This window comes from Arvicola amphibius, chromosome 17 (genome assembly GCF_903992535.2).
Source record: "Arvicola amphibius chromosome 17, mArvAmp1.2, whole genome shotgun sequence".
NCBI classification, from domain to species: Eukaryota; Metazoa; Chordata; class Mammalia; order Rodentia; family Cricetidae; genus Arvicola; species Arvicola amphibius.
In genome coordinates, this window is record NC_052063.2 from 37,046,381 (window position 1) to 37,062,819 (window position 16,439).

Below are 16,439 nucleotides of genomic sequence, written 5' to 3' on the forward strand. Positions count from 1 at the left end.
AAAAATAAACTCCTGTGATGAGGGGTTCCCATCTGTATGCTGTGAGCATGTTTTATTTCTATTGGTTAATAAAAAAAGCACCATTGCTCATTTAGAAAAATCAAGAATTGGAATTCAAACCCAAGCCAGCATAGCTCACTAAGTCACATTCCCTTGAGCCCTTCTATCTCTGCTTGCCCAGCTCTAAAGATAGAAAGCATAATTTATTTTAAAAGCCTCCAAATGACTGTGACATGTGAATCAAGGAATTAAGTCAGGTTCGTGGTATCCGGTGTCACCGTGGAGGGCCACAGGACAGCAGAGAGGCAAAGGAACACAAACAATTGAGCATTGGTCCTGTGTGGCTGTGGGCTCTTTGTCCTTCACCGGGAGCCCAGATCCCTGGCTGCCTTTGTACTGGTGGCTCTGTGTGGTGCAGCAGTGCTTAGGCGGCGTGGGGTGCGTCTTACCAGCCTGTCATATTAAAGTCCCTGTACAGCATCTTCTTCCCAAGCTCCTTCCTCTGCACTCTCCTGGGGAACTCCAAGTGTGTGAACTCATTGCCCAGCAGGTGAGGCTGCATGAATGCCTAATAGCAAAAAGAAAAAAGAAAGAAAGAAAGACAAAGAAAAAGCCACACACAGATTTTAGAGACCAAAACAAAACTTGAGTATGTTTTGTCACTTGAGACAAGCCTTAGTTCCGAAACAGGAAAACTGTCTCCTCTTCTAAGGGGAGTAAATACACTTCAGAATATAAACACTATCAGAGATGGGCAAATAAAAACCCTGCCTGTAACATCCAAGGGCTGTCACTGTTGGACTTGATAAATTAATTGTAGTAAAAGACATGCATTTGATAAGTTAATTGTAATCAAAGGCTTGCATAGCTAATGGCTTTGGGGTGAGTGTGGGCTTCTTCAAAGTTGACTTTGTAGTTCAAATTCAAGATGGTTTCACTTTCTGGAAAGCGTGTTGGCTAGACCGAAGGCCAGCAAGTCCCCCTGGCCCCTGGCCCCTCCCTCTCTGCTCCCCTTCTCTGCTCTCACTTAACAGTGGTTCCCATGGGTTTGCCTTTGAGAACTGCATGTGGGTCTCTAGAACACAAAAGTGCTAGATCCTTCACAGCGGGACTGGATACAGGACAGGCGCCTTCGGACGGGCTCTCCTTTTGTCTGCTCTGTAGTCTTTTGCTAGACTATTCCAGAACAGATGCCTTCTCTCATTCCCGGCAAACTTGTTCACATAACAAAAGCCTCCGAACAAGCAGCCGCATCCAGGGTTGCTTTGAAACAACAGTCTCATTGTTACCCTCACAATCCGAATCTAAGAGATGAACTGGTCACGGTTTGCCTTCCCTGCCGAAGTCACAAACCTGCATACCCGTGTTAGGACCTCCCCACATCATGCCCCATTCCTGCACGGGAGTGCTGTGCTGGAAGGGATTGCCTCTCCTTACAACAGGAAAGAGTGGGCACCGTAATCATGGCCAGTCACTGTAGGAAGGCAAGGGATCCCCTTCGTAGAACAGATGGCCTTCCCTCAGTTAGCTGGTACAAGTTGAATATCCCTTATCTGAAATGCTTAGGGCAGGAAGCGATTGCGGAGGAGGAGGCACAACTGGACTATTTCCAGATATATCATGTGAAATCTTTGGGACAGGAGTCAAGGTTACATAAAATTCATTTACATTTCGGAAAACACCTACACATAGTCGAAAGATATATATATATATTTTTTGGTTTTTTGAGACAGGGTTTCCCTGTAGTTTCTAGAGCCTGTCCTGGAACTAGCTCTTGTAGACCAGGCTGGCCTCGAACTCAGAGATCCGCCTGCCTCTGCCTCCCGAGTGCTGGGATTAAAGGCGTGCGCCACAACTGCCCGGCAGTCGAAAGATATTGTATACAGTGTTTTCAGTATGTGTTTTGACTTCAACCTGTCACAGGAGGTCAAGTGGGGAATTTTCCACTTAAGACATTATGCCAACACAATGTTTTTAGGTTTGGGAGCATTTCGGACTTTAGGCTTTGGGATTGGGGATGCTTAACCTACAGCAGGTATTTCCCACAGCCTCCTTCCCGAGGCAGTAGATCTCTACTGTTACTATGAAGGTTTGGCGATACCAGATAGCACGAGGAAAGCAAGCTGAACTGTTACTAGGCTGGGGCACTCTGATGCAGTAGCTATGGGCAGTGCAGGGAGGATGGCAAGAGACAGGCGGGATGACTGAGGGGGAAGAGATTTTGTCTTCCTGTCTGTCCAGTAGAACTCCAACTGGCTCCAGATCTGACCACTCTGAGGGACTCTGACAGGTAATAAGAAAGCTTCAATACCAGGCTTCATGGAGACAAGCTCCCCTGAAGGAAGAAAACTAAAATGTATCAGAGCCAGTTGGCATTAGGGGGCATCAAGCTCTGCATTCATTAATTTTGTGATTTTAATGAGTCATTTAATGCCTTGAGCCTTGGTTTCATTGCTTTTAAAGTGACATTATTGCTGATATTTTCATAATTAGATATCTTAAATGTTCTCATCATGGTTGTCATTGCTCATGAGAAACAGCTAGGGCTGCAGAGATGGCTAGGGTAGAACACTTGCTCATGAGGATAAATAACCGAGTTCAAGTTCCTAAGCCCACATAAAGCCGGCACGGAAACACGCATTTACAATGTTAGTTCTCCCTTGGTGAGATGGGAGGCCAAGGGACAGGAGAATCCTTGCAAACTGCAGCCCAGCCAGATAGATACCCTGGTGAACAATAGACCCTGCCTCAAACAAGGTAGAAGGTGAGAAATGACACCTACAATTGTCCTCTGACGCCCATACGGTCACCACTGCATACCCTGACCCATATTCACTCTCACACACACATACATACACACACACACACACAAACGCACACACATGCACACACAGAGAGCGAGGGAGCGAGAGAGAGAGAGAGAGAGAGAGAGAGAGAGAGAGAGAGAGAGAGAGAGAGAGAGGAGTTCTAAATCTGTCTAATGACTATTATGCTCAGTGCTTTCTGAGCTCTCTCATCACATCCTTCCGAAAAGCTTAGGGCAGGAGGAAACATTGCCTCGACTTAATTTGTGGCCCCAGAGCAAAGTGAATATAGAAAACTTCAAGACAGGGGCAGCGGTGCATAAATCTAAACACAAGGTCCTGTGTGACGGCACGGGTAAGTGTGTAGCAGTCATACCCAAAGTACAGCTAGGACTTTCCCCTGAGCATGGATCCACCGTTAGAAACCGAAGAATGAAGCCGGGTGCAGGGGCGCATACCTTTAATCCCAGCACTCGAGAGCAGAGACAGGAGGATCTCTTTGCGTTTAAGGCCAGCCTGGGCTACAAAGCAAGTCCCAGGACAGGCAGGGATATGCAGAGAATTCCTGTCTTGAAAAACAAAAACAACAACAACAACAAAAATGGAACCCTCCCTCAAACCCCAACAAAGCAAACGAAAGGACACTAAAGGCCGAAGACCAAACGTTTTGTAGTAATAAGCAGGAGGAGCATTCTCATGTACCCTCTTCCTCTTCCCAGACTCTGAGGCTCGCTCCATCTCCTATCCCCAGGTTGAACCAGCTGACTTAGAGATGACTATGTACCATATACAAGTATTTCACACCCTGCTTCTCACTCAACAACACAACAAAGCCTGAAATGTAAACTCAACTTAAAAATTAATAATAATAAAAAAGGGCCTGGAGAGATGGCTCAGCAGTTCAAAGCACTTGTTGCTCTTGTACAAGGACCTGGGTTGGGTTTCCAGTATCCACAAAGGGCCTCTCAATCATCCATAACTCCAGTTCCTGGGAGGTCCAATACCTCTTCTGACCTTTGCATGTAACAGGCATGCAAACACATGCTGGCAGAACATACACAAAAATAAATAAAATAAACGAACCTTTAGAAGTTCACTTTCAAATATTTAAAAACAAATAGAAACAAAACCCAAGGACGGCTGGGTGTGGTGGTGGTGAACGCCTTTAATTCCAACACTCAGGAGGCAGAGGCAGGTGGATCTCTGGTCAGGAGCTAGATCCAGGACAGGTTCCAAAACTACAAAGGAACCCTGTCTCGAAAAACCAAAACCAAAACCAAATCAAACCAAAAAAACCAAAAAACAAAAACAAAAATAACCCAAAACCCCAAGGAAATGGGCCTACAAAGGTTAAGGCCTCAAATCCAAGTCCATCAAGCTAGGATTGGGCGACTCTGAGCCTGAGCTAAAAACCCCACATAAAACTCCCACCCATCCTCTGTGGTCTGGCAACTCCTGCACATGTTTATACAAACAGTAACAGGGTCCCGAAAGGCCTGGTATCTTCTGCTCTTAGATCCAACAGCCTGAAATAGTAGTTAAAAATAACACAACACGATCCATGCATAACATGGTCACAAGGATGTATCTAACCATTTAACTGTAAAACAAAAACAAAAACCCAAAAACAACAAAAAAAATCATTTAATAAGAAGCAAACTAGTACAACTTCATAGACGCAGCAGCAACACGCTTGATTTAACTGTTAAAAGCATGTTATTAAGAAACAGGTATACTCCTTGCCAGCTTCAGCACTCAGGAAAGGGGACCTTGCACCTTGCCTGGGCAGCACAGCAAAGCTCACCGTATTGACTTTGATGCAGGTGAATTGCCCTAAGAAAGTGAGCATGGGAGATGTGGCCCAGTCTCTCATTTGCCATTTGGTGGTGTGTGTGTGGTGGCAGGGAAGAGGGGGTGAAGCGGGGAGATGGTCCCTGCCCCCCCCCCGCCCCTCACTGCTTGTGGTAGGTGGGAGAATTGGCCCTGAGGTCCTAAGAGCAAGGGGGCTGTCCCTGCCCCTCATCGGCTTCAGCACTTGGGAGAGTGACCTTTGCAACCCACCTGGGCTACACAGTAGAGCTGGCCCTGAAGGTCTAGGTGTGGGAGGGCTGAACCTGAGGGCATGGAAGCAAGAAAACTAGCCCCACCCCTTGCTTATCCTCTAGTGCTGAACTAGCAGGGGCAATGATGGAGAGTTCACCATGGTGGTGAGGATGGGGCAGAGTTGGCAGGCTGACCAACCCTGTAATTACCCAGGTCCAGAGCCAGGGTTATAAGTTGGCCCATCCCAACATCCACCACATCTACAATCTATGAGAGCACATGAAGGGGCCCTGTCCTGCAGAGCCAAAGCTGCAGGATTTCCATGACACAGGACAACAAAAAGATATTCAAGAGGAGTCCCCGTGAGGGCCCAGCATTGTAGTAGAAACCAGAGACCTCAAACCAGACCAACGGCTCTTTGCAATGAACACTTGCAAGTAAAGATATATGGACAAAGGGGTTTACTGTGTGGCTACGTCACACTACAGATTCCACGACAAGATTTTTTTTCCTTTTAAATATTTTTTGGGGGGTTGCAAAATAGAGGGTGGATACAAAGGGATGGGAAATGAATGGGATCAAGACACATGATATGAAAGACACAAAGAATAAATAAGATGTTTAATAATAAAAAAGGTATATATATATATATATATATATATATGAACGTAGAGGCTTATATATGCTGCTATATATGTTTTTGACATATGTATGTTTTTGTAAATGAGTGTGTGCTTGGCCTGAATGTCTCTCCTCAAATTCATATGTTGATAACACTTCTCAGTACATGCTTCTGAAGGTATTTAGGACCTTAAATTCTGCAACCATGACCAGTTGGGATGGGGGAGCTTGTCCTGGAGAGGTCTTGCTTTGTGCACCGTGGATGGAACATGACGGGTACCAGAAGTGCTAGGAATAAGCTGGACTTGTTTCACGAACCCTCTTTATCATTCTGTTATCATTTCATTCTCCAAGCACACTTACACACGTCCAGCCACAAAGGACGCAAGTTTGCTTTGTCTCTTTGCCTTTAAAGGAACCCATGTCATATGCAATTTAGACTCAATAACTCTAGGCATATTTTATCTTACCTCCGCGGCTGGGTCATCAGCTCTGAACCCAGCAACGGATGCAAGAGTAAAAATCTCCACTCTTCCACAAGGGCGAACACAGAGGTCCAGGTATTTTGTTCCCTAACAGAAGGGCAAGTAGGCCCTTGGATGGTGCTTTAGCCAGGTACCCTGTTCCCTTTTTTTTTTGCCAGTATTCATATACTTGGGAAGTTGTACCAGACAGCTTCTTGGCATAGATGCCTCTGGGTTAGTCGGCAACTCCTCAGACACTTTCCTCAGACACTTGACTATCTATGGGAGCTGCTACATCTGTCCAAGACACCAGAATCAAGGGAACCTAATGTCGAGCCACTTCCGACAAGGGAGATCCTCCACATGAGAGCTGCCCACAGTCTTGACAAGCTACATGCTCTCTCTGGTGATAATGAGAAAGGGTGATGTGGGAGAGTCTTCTCTTTGAGTTGATTTCATTGGCTAATAAAGAAACTGCTTGGCCCATTTGATAGACCGCCCCTTAGGTGGGTGGAGTAGACAGAACAGGAAGAGGAAGTGAGGTAGAAGGGTCAGTAAGATGCCACACCTCTCCTAAGTTAGGCAGACCGCCGTGCCTCTCCTCAGAGAGAGAAGCCAGATGCGATGAAGCTCCAGCCCAAGATGGACGTACGCTAGAATCTACCTGGTAAGGCACCACTTCGTGGTGCTACACAGATTATTAGATATGGGTTAATCAAGATGTGAGTAAGAGTCTGAAAATAATGGGCCAGGCAGTATTTAAAAGAATACAATTTGTGTGTTGTTATTTCGGGGCATAAGCTAGCCGGTGGCCAGGAGCCAGGCAGGATGAAAAGCAGGCCTACCGGCAAGCCCTCACTACAAAAGGGCTCTGTTTCATCTAATCCAGCAGGACATTTATTAGATGTGATACCTCTCTTCCACATCTCAGAGAGATAACTAGGCTGTACGATGCTCTTTCACCTCTTCAGAATTTTATTTTACTCTTTTTGGAAGACTTCCTTTAAGACAAGTTTCCATTCTCTACCAGTTTGAATGTGTGTGTGTTTTTTTTTTTTTATCACGTGTGCATGTTTGGTGCATGTGTGCGGTGCATGCAGGTGAACACGCCTGGACTTGCTCGTGCAGACATCAGGCAGCGTGTGCAATGTCTTCCCGCCAGTCTCCCTTAATGTCTTGAGACAGGGTCCCTCACTGAACAGAACGTCAGTGAGACTGCTGGATAGAGAACCCTGGGGAATCCACCCACCTCCACCCATCAGTGTTGGGGCTACAAACATGTGCAGTCATGCTTGGCTTTTTACATGGGTACTGAGGAGTCGAGTTCAGGTCTGAATGCTGTAGAAGGGCTCTTACTCACAGAGCCGTCTTCCCCACCTGGTCTACACACAGCACGGAATCTGTATGTAAAGTTCAGACACTCTACATTATGGTATGGTTACAACCCCGGGACGCCTGCTGTGACAATGACATTGGACAGCCCTAACCTACTGAATACTGAAGCAGAGAACACTATACACTGTGGAGTCACCATTGAAAACCCTAGTGATAAGTTAGGGCTTGCTGCGGATGCTACCCAGTTATGAGAGCGTGATATCGCATGTGTCTAGCCTAGAAAAAGATAGAAATTCAAAATGTAGCTGACTGTGGTCCATGCCTGTAATCCTAGCTCATGAGACGAGGCAGGAGGATCACAATGTCCATGCTACATAGTGGTCTGTATCTTAACAAAACAAAACAAAAAAACAGAATTTAAAACTTAAAGTTGTGTGGCTCACATAATGGGGTCTAGGCCATGTGGGGCCCAGGGCAGCCAGGTCACACAGCTGCCAAGGCGGGCAGCACAGGGTTCCAGGAAAAGCCATAAGCTGACACCACCCAGGGATGGCCAGCGTGTAAAGGGAAGTACTTGATATTCCAACCATTAGATAAGATCACCAGATGTCCCTGAGCCCAGGACTCACCCATTCCCCTTTTGCCAAGACCCCTAGACAAATGTCAGCCCATCAGGGTCCTGAACCCTGGAAATCCCCTCACCCCAACCTCTACTATGATAAAAACCCTACCCCTACTGGTCTTGGCGCACTCTGCTCTCAACCGCTGCGTTGGACAGGCGGGGAGTCCAAGCCTAAGCGTGAAGAGAGGCTCTTGGCTTTCACATATAGGGCTTGGCCTCCTAGTTGGTTTTGGGGGGACTCTGTGATCTGGGCGTAACAGAAGCTTGGTTTCTATTGGCTGTGCTTCTCTTCACGGTACCTTCAGGTTGAAAAGCAAAAGCCTAACTCTCAAGGAAGGACCACCTGTGTACTGTTTAAACTTCCCCCAAACTTTTCCACGCCATGCATCCGAGGGCTCTCACTGTGTTTCCGTTCAGAACCACGGCCACAGTTTTCACCACAACGATCACAGCCTACCGTGGCACACCTCAAAGCTTAGCAACTGTCTACAGCCAGCTGACTCCCACTCCAGGAATGTGGCTAGCCAAGTCTCATTCCTGCCCAGCCCATTCCTTCCACAGAACCAGTCAGATCCAAAGAAGATTGATGAATGATTTCTTCATCAGGAGGAATTTTCCCCAAGACACTTGTCAACTACCCTGCAAGTTGATATGACAGAGCCAGACGCACAATCCTAGACTATGGCTCACCCAGAAGATGGCAGGCATACAAACTCTCTCTCGCTCTCCCTTGGCCCTTCTCCCCTCTGGCAGATCTTGACTCTCATTCCAGAGGCATTCCCCTGCATTGACTGTGAAGCGATGTCTTTACTTCTGAAGGGATGTGCCAGCACAGAAAGTAAAAAAACACATCTTTCAAGTTAGTGAGATGGACCAGTGGGCAGAGGCCCTAGTGCATAGGCCTGCCAACCTGAGTTCAATCCCCGGATCCTATGAGGTAGCAGGAGAGTCCTGACGTCTGACCTCTGACCTCTGACCTCCACATATACCTGCCTCTCCCACTCAAAATAAAATACATAAATAATCTTTAAATCGATTTTAAAAGTCTTGTTAAGTTTTCCTGGTTTATTACTCCTACTAAATGAGGACCCCACTATCAAATCCCACATCTCCCATAAACGCCTATAATTTAAAATGCTATTTTTATTTATTTATTTTGTGTGTATGTGAGGGTGTCTGCATATACGTACATGTATCATACAAGTGCCTTGTAATGGATTAAGTAAAAATGCTGCGGATACCCACGTGGCTGCAGTGGTAGAAATGCTGCAGGTCCCCAAATGACTGCAGTGGGCCACGAGGGGCAGCGAGTCCCATGAGGAGAGAAAGTCAGATGGGCACACCGCGAGACCATGCCCAAGATCTTTGAAGGCGGCTGGCTGGTCCTGGGCAGGGAGCCACACGGGTGAGTGAAAGACAGAGACATAGATAGGCATGCCATGCAGAGTGAGGGTGGATATTTATTTAGTGGGTTATGGAAGGGGAGGAGAGAAGGGGGAAGGGGAGAAGGGGGAAGAGCAGAGAGAGACACACACACACACAGAGACAGAGACAGAGAGGGGGAGGGGAGAAGTGGGGAGAATGGAGCGAGGCAGAAGCTGCCTCTTGCGGGGGTGGGGTGGGGTGGGGTGGGGGAGAGACGGAAAAGAGAAGGGACTCAGGCTGGAAGCTGAAGATCAGCTTGCCTCCGTGGACAGTGGAGGAGTGGGCTTGGCTTATCTCTTAAAGGGACAGAGCAGACCATTACATGCCTGGTGTTCATAGAGGGTGTGGGCTAGAACTGGTGTGACAGGCAGCTGTGAGGTCCTCAGTGTGGATGCTGGGAACCAAACCTGAACCTTCTGCAAGTACAGCAAGTACTCATCATCATTGAGCCATCCTTCTAGCCCCACATTGATGTGGGAAGGTCTTCTGTTTGTGTTGATTTCATTGGTTAATAAAGAAACTGCCTTGGCCCATTTGATAGGCCAGCCCTTAGGTGGGCGGAGTAGACAGAACAGAATGCTGGGAAGAAGGAAGTGAGGCAGATGCCTCAAGCAGACACATGCCTCTCCTCTCTGAGACAGACGCCATGGAGCCAGCTGCCAGGTCAGACATGCTGAATCTTTCCCGGTAAGCCACCACCTTGTGGTGCTACACACATTACTAAATATGGGTTAAAGCAAGATGTGAGAATTAGCTAATAAGAGGTTGAAACTAATGGGCCAGGCAGTGTTTAAATGAATACAATTTGTGTGTTGTTATTTCCAGGGCTAAGCTAGCTATGCGGGGGCTGGACGGGACAAAAAGCAGGCCCGCTCCTTATCACTACACCACATGACCACTTTTTACCAGGTCTGAACATGCATGCACATTTTCATGTGTTTCTTTGAATCTTTCTTAAAAAGTGATGCCTCTTTATGTGACATACCTTATGTGTCAAATAACACCTATATTAGACACATTCCGGCTTTATCTCTTGTCAATCTATCTTTTGTTATAGGGGCCTCACGATGAGCCTCATAAAAGGATAGCAGAAGAAACCATCCCTTCTTTATATTTGGCTATTCATTATGCTTGCACATGTCCACATATGTATAATATTTCAACTTCACATACATTAACATGTGTGTGGGAAGGCATCTTGGTTATGAGGAAATATTATATGTAATCCCAGCACTGATATTCTTGCCACGACCTTGGATTTCTGTCTCGATGGTGATTACTCGTCTCCTTTGATAATTGCCTCAGTACCTACGGTGTGACACCTTTCCTGTCCCAACCACGTCTGCTGCGGAGTTATAAGTGGCCTGTCTGTACCCATGACTTCTCGTTACTGCTCAGGGCCACTGAAAGCATCCACTTGCCCCACACTGGTCAAGCCCTCCCGAACAGAGCTTTGCAGACTCACTTACGTTGCGCTGAGAGGACAACTTAAGTCTGGAGTTCAGCTTAAAGGACAGAACAAACATGGCGGCTTAGGGAAAGAGGAGATGGTGAAGTGATACAGGAACCCACAACGTCTAAAAAAAATTCACCCGTTGGGTTTCAGAGGAAGCAACTTCTGCTTGTTAGTCATTTCTTACAATTACCATGAAACTTTCACATCTACGTCTTGCCTTGATTTGCTTCCTGATGCCATGATAAAGAGCTGAGCGGAGCCGACTTGGATGGGGGAGGGTTTATCTGGCTTCCGTTTCAATTGTCTGCCCTTGAGTGCAGCTGGGGAGGAGTTCAGGCAGAAACCCTGGAGGAACACTGTTGGAGGGGCATGCTCTCCAATGTGAGCTCAGCTTGCTTTGCTCTGCATCCAAGGACCATCTGCCCAGGGTGGCACTACCCAGTGTGAGCTGGACTGCCAATATCAGTCACTGATCAAGAAAATGCCCGCAGACATGGTCAAAGACCATCCTGGTGGATGCAGTTCCTCAGTTGGGCCCTCTCTTCCCAGGTGACTATCAAGTTAACAAAAACTAGCACAGGTCTAATAGCCATTATGTATATGCATAAGTATATATGTCCAAAGCCATCCACCTATTGTAAAAATGTTATCTGACTGGGCAGTGAGGGTGCACGCCTTTAATCCCAGCACTTGGGAGGCAGAGGCAGGCAGATCTCTGTGAGTTTGAGGCCAACCTGGTCTACAAAGTGAGTTCCCGGACAGCCAAGGCTACAAACAGAAACCCTGTCTCAAAAAAGAAAGAATGAAAAACACAGAAAAAAAAAGTTACCTGAGAATTTTTTGCAAACTTCTGCATGGCGAGTATTTCTACCACTGGACACAGGTATGACGGGTAAATGCTCTACAGCCCACCCATAATCCTTTGTCTAGCTTGCTTTCATTAAAAACAAAACAACAAAGGTCTCTTAAAAACTATGACTTTTGTTAGGAGAGACCAGGGTTGAAGTCAGGTCTCAAAGCATTGGAAGGGCTTCACCGAGCCTTGTTTTAATGACTTTGTTAAAGTCCCTGGGAAAAGCCTGGCTTCTAGGAAGGGATGGGGAAGCCTGTAAATTCTAGAGGCCAGCAGGGTTGGCAAATGCACAGTGGCCAAGCAAGTTGGGAATTTGGAAACCTCCTCCAAGTGTCAGGACTGTTTGGGATGGCTTCATTTGTACTGGCCTGGTTTGATGGCTTACACCAGCATTTTGGAGTCTAGTATTCCACAGGTGGTTTTTTTTTTCTTTTTTCTTTTTTAAACCTGAATTTCACTTGAAGCAACAAGCTCCAACATTTAAAATCTGCAAAATGTGGGAGAGTTTGTTAGATTGCTTCAAGCAATAAAACCTAATGACTTCCTGGCTCTCAAGTTGTAAGAATCCTGAATAATTTTGGCATGGTTTACTCCACTTCCCATACCTGGGCAGTTCATAAATATGCATGCATCACTACAGTTTTTCCCCCCCTAAGGCACATTTCATAAGGATGCTAACTTGCTAAAAATGTGGACCAAGGCTGGGAGTGGTGCGGCATGTCTTTAATCCCAGCACTTGGGAGAGACAGGTAGATCTCTATGAGTTCGAGGTTAGCTTGGTCTACTTACATAATAAGTTCTAGGACAGCCTACAGAAAGCAACCCTGTCTCAAAAACAAAAAACAAAAACAAAACAAAACGAAACAAAACAAAAACGTGGATCAAATCTAAGGTGGGATGAAGCATATAGGACCCATGTCCACTCACAAACAAAAATCTCTGGACACCTTCTGGAACATTCCATATTTATTTGATATGCTGAATATATTTTATATCTTTCTCTTTGATGATAGTATTTCGGTATTTGCATGCTGGGAATATTCATGCAGTCTCATCCCAGCATATGGGACTGAGAGATGCTTACGTGGGCAGAGTGGAACTTGGAGAACTTTGTCAGGGAAAAAGAAATAGAATAGGCAGAATAGGCAACCTAGATCCCAAGATTATATTCAAAGGCTAAGAATTGGACTCTAGGCTTCCAGTGGAGAGACAGTGGCTCTTGAGGCTACTTGAACTGTCTGCTAAAATATAACGTACTTTCCCCTTTTCCTTATGCTATGGGATGATATTTTATTTTGCTACTTTGTAGCTGACTGGCTAGTGAGTGGTGTCAGGAAAAAGGACACTGTGTCAGGTTTGGGGTGAGATATCCAGCCAAAGAAATTTGCATAAGAATCACAGAGGCCATGCTGCTTAGAGCTCAAACGCAGGGGAGATTCAGGAAGGCTTTATACCAGGTCAATGGCCATTACAGCCAGAGACTAAGGCAAGATGGTGGACTTCCACAGTGGAGAAAGGGGATGCCAGGGAGGCTCTGAGAGGTGCCGAAGAGCCCGCGGAAGCAAGAGCTCTGCACCAGTGCAGGCTGCCTCTGTAAGAAGCGTAGAGAACAGCTCTACATTTGGAGGAGACTGAGAGGTGTCCCTAAGAGAGTATGGTGCAGGGCAAAGAGAGGGCAGGCTTCCCCAGGGATGCCGAAAAGCTCTTCCTAAAAAATACAATGTACAGTTGAATAAAAGGCGCAAATACCTAAAGCGCTTCAGAGAAGTATAATATACATTGTAAAGGGCTTATTACATATTTACAAGGTGATAATCGTTCACAAACTGAACACACCTAGTGTAGCTAGCACTTAAAAAGGAACATTCCCAGCCCCTTAGCAGCCCCTTGCTCTGTAATTACAGCTACACAATCCCCGTGGCTACCCCAGAGGGAAGTACTGTTCCAGCTTCTAGATTGGCTTTGGCTGTCTTTGCACTTACACTTGTGTAGTGTGCATGGTGTATGTGTCATGTATGAAGTGTGTATGTATGCACGTGCCTATGTGTACATGTATGGAGGCCAGAGGACAAGGACCGATTCTATTATCCTTTTCCCCTTTATTCCTCTGAGATAGGGTCTCTCGCTGACCCGTGGGAGCCTGTGTAAGAAAGCTGTGAACCCACTGGGAACTATGGCTGGGCAAGAGGGCAGAACGCTCTTCCCACAAGGTGGCCTTCCCGAGAGAATTGCATAAACTATCGTGAGTGAATGCACTCGAAAGCAAGGACACGAAAGGGTCTGCCCTGGCATGTCCACGTGGTCTCTGCGGGAAAAGCAAAGGCCTAGGGGGAACATACTTGCTCCTTTTCTCATGACCACAGATGATATTCATAAGACACAGCACCAGGCATGTACCCTCACTGTGCTTACGTCTGTTTAAGCTAACTGTACACATCACCTCACGTTTGGCTTGCCTTAACAATAAAAATGAGAAGTCTGTACCACCGCTGGGCTCCAACACTTGGTGTCCCTCCTTTGATCTGCAGAGACTTAACCTCACTGGCAGGAATGAGTTGGCAGTCACCAAATGCCAGCAATCTCCCGTTTTTGTCTCCACCATTCTGGGGGTGTGGTCACACCTGGCTTTTATGTGGATTCTAGGGATTTGAACTCAGATCCTCATGCTCGTTTGACAAGTGCAGCTACTCACTAAGGCATCTCCCGAACTCCATTTTTTTTTTTTTTGTTTTTTTTTTTGTTTTTCGAGACAAGGTTTCTCTGTGGCTTTAGAGCCTGTCCTGGAACTAGCTCTTGTAGACCAGGCTGGTCTCGAACTCACAGAGATCCGCCGAGTGCTGGGATTAAAGACGTGCACCACCACCGCCCGGCTCCGAACTCCATTTTTATACTTTCTTGTAGGCCTCTTAGTCACAAATTAGGTCTAAGGACAGAGGTTGGTGATAGAGGTCTTGGGCGCTCGAAGCCCTAGGTTCCATCCCCGACACTGTTGGGGGCGGGGGCAGAAAAGTCTTTGCCATCCATCCTGCTGTATACAGCCATAATAATTTTCATTCTCAGGATCATGTAACATTTCATGTTGGGATGAAGCCACAATCTACATGCTCATTCCCTTTTCCGTGGGCAGTTGGACAGGTCCCAGTTTGGACTCTATCCGCAGTCCGTGTTTCTGTGAACATTTGCAGACAACTCTCTGAGGCGGAAACCTAAGAACGCAGCTGCTGGGCCGCGGCATAGCTCTGGTTCAGGAGTGGCTGCCAAACCCTTCTTAGAGAGGGCCTTCAGTTTCCATTCCCCTCAGCAGGATACAGGGAGTCAAGACGCTTATGCACGTATCGAATAAGATGGCGCATTTCCATCACAGGCCGTGCTCCGAAACTGCCAACTACAGCTCTGAGATTAATTCAAAAATATATCCAGACCCCTCAAAATTCGAAAGGCAGAATTTCACTGGCTACCAGAAATCTTTTGCTTCCTTATAACAAACAAAACAAAACAAAACAACAACAACAACAAAAAACCCTAGCTGAGTCATCTCTTTTTTTCTTGCCCTTAGAGGGGAAAATTCTCATCAAATTACACAAGAGGAGGACTGGAAACAGTAAATCCAAGATGATTTATCACAATCTAAGGTCAGAAGTGAAATGAAATGTGTAATATTAGGTCACTGGGGATCATGGGCAGTCATGGTATAGCTGGATGAGAAGGCTCTTCCTGAGCTAAAGCTAGCCACCTCATTATTTAGTTTGGGAGTGAGGGGAGGGGGTTGATTTCACATTTAATATGTGTGTGTTAGATTCTCTTATGAGGAATTCTTAGCCGTAGTTTATCCTTAAAAGTATCAAAGTGGCCAGGCACATCTTTACTCTCAGCTCTGGGGAGGCAGAGGCAGATACATCTCTTGTGAGACAAGGCTAGCCTCGTCTACATAGTGAGTTCCAGGCAGTCAAGACTGTACAGTGAGACTCTGTTTTAAAAACTAAAGACCTCAAAATGAGGTGGGGGAGTTGATCCAGAAGAAAGAAAGAAAGAGAGAGAGAGAGAGAGAGAGAGAGAGAGAGAGAGAGAGAGAGAGAGAGAGAGAAAGAAAGAAAGAAAAAAAGAAAGAAAGAAAGAAAGAAAGAACTCACTACGTAAGTATGAGGACATGGGCTTGAAGTCCTAGAACCCTACAGGGAGATGTTGGTGGCAGGGGGGATCCCTGGAAGCTCAAGGGCTCACTAGCCTGACACATGGAGGGGAAAAACAATGAAGATATCCGGTCTCAAACAAGGGGGACAACGAGGACTGTGTTCTGACACCATCATGTGAGTGGTGACACGTATGTGACCGTATCCACACCTCAAACTGACGAGAACCAAGGTTGTATACGTAAGTTATTGCTGGATTGAGAACTGATAAAATTCTGCTTGGCATACGTGGATTTCAAGAAAGGGTCACATTTACAACATAGTCCCTGAAACCTAAACAAAATAGAAAAACAGGCTATAGGGATTTTCAGCCTGCCACTGTTTAGTTAGGAAATACAAAACTTACACGCGATTTCTTGAGACAGAGTTAAACTGTCAAGGACATTGGAATTAGAGGAGTCCTCCGGCTCCCCGAATCCATACACTCTGCTGTAGCACAATCAGAGGGACGACAACGACAACAATAACAAAGCCCAGGTTACCAGGGCGAATCACCGCTGTCAAGGCGAAGTGGGATGCCTGCCATTTTTACTCAGAAGGACACTCGAATTTCCCAGTAGAGCAGTGGTTCTCAACCTTTCTAATGCCGTGACCCTTTAATACAGTTTCTCACGTTAAGGTGACCC

The 16,439-nt window shown here is 46.3% G+C and overlaps 1 protein-coding gene across 1 annotated transcript in view; it reads right to left on the bottom strand.

Moving 5' to 3' along the window:
- Positions 1-16,439, bottom strand: part of Ppm1h (protein phosphatase, Mg2+/Mn2+ dependent 1H) — a 271,738-nt gene that overhangs the window by 67,710 nt on the left and 187,589 nt on the right. The window contains exon 6 of the mRNA XM_038314921.2: positions 450-568. Coding sequence (XP_038170849.1) covers positions 450-568 — 119 coding nt within the window. The remainder of the gene's footprint in view (positions 1-449; positions 569-16,439) is intronic.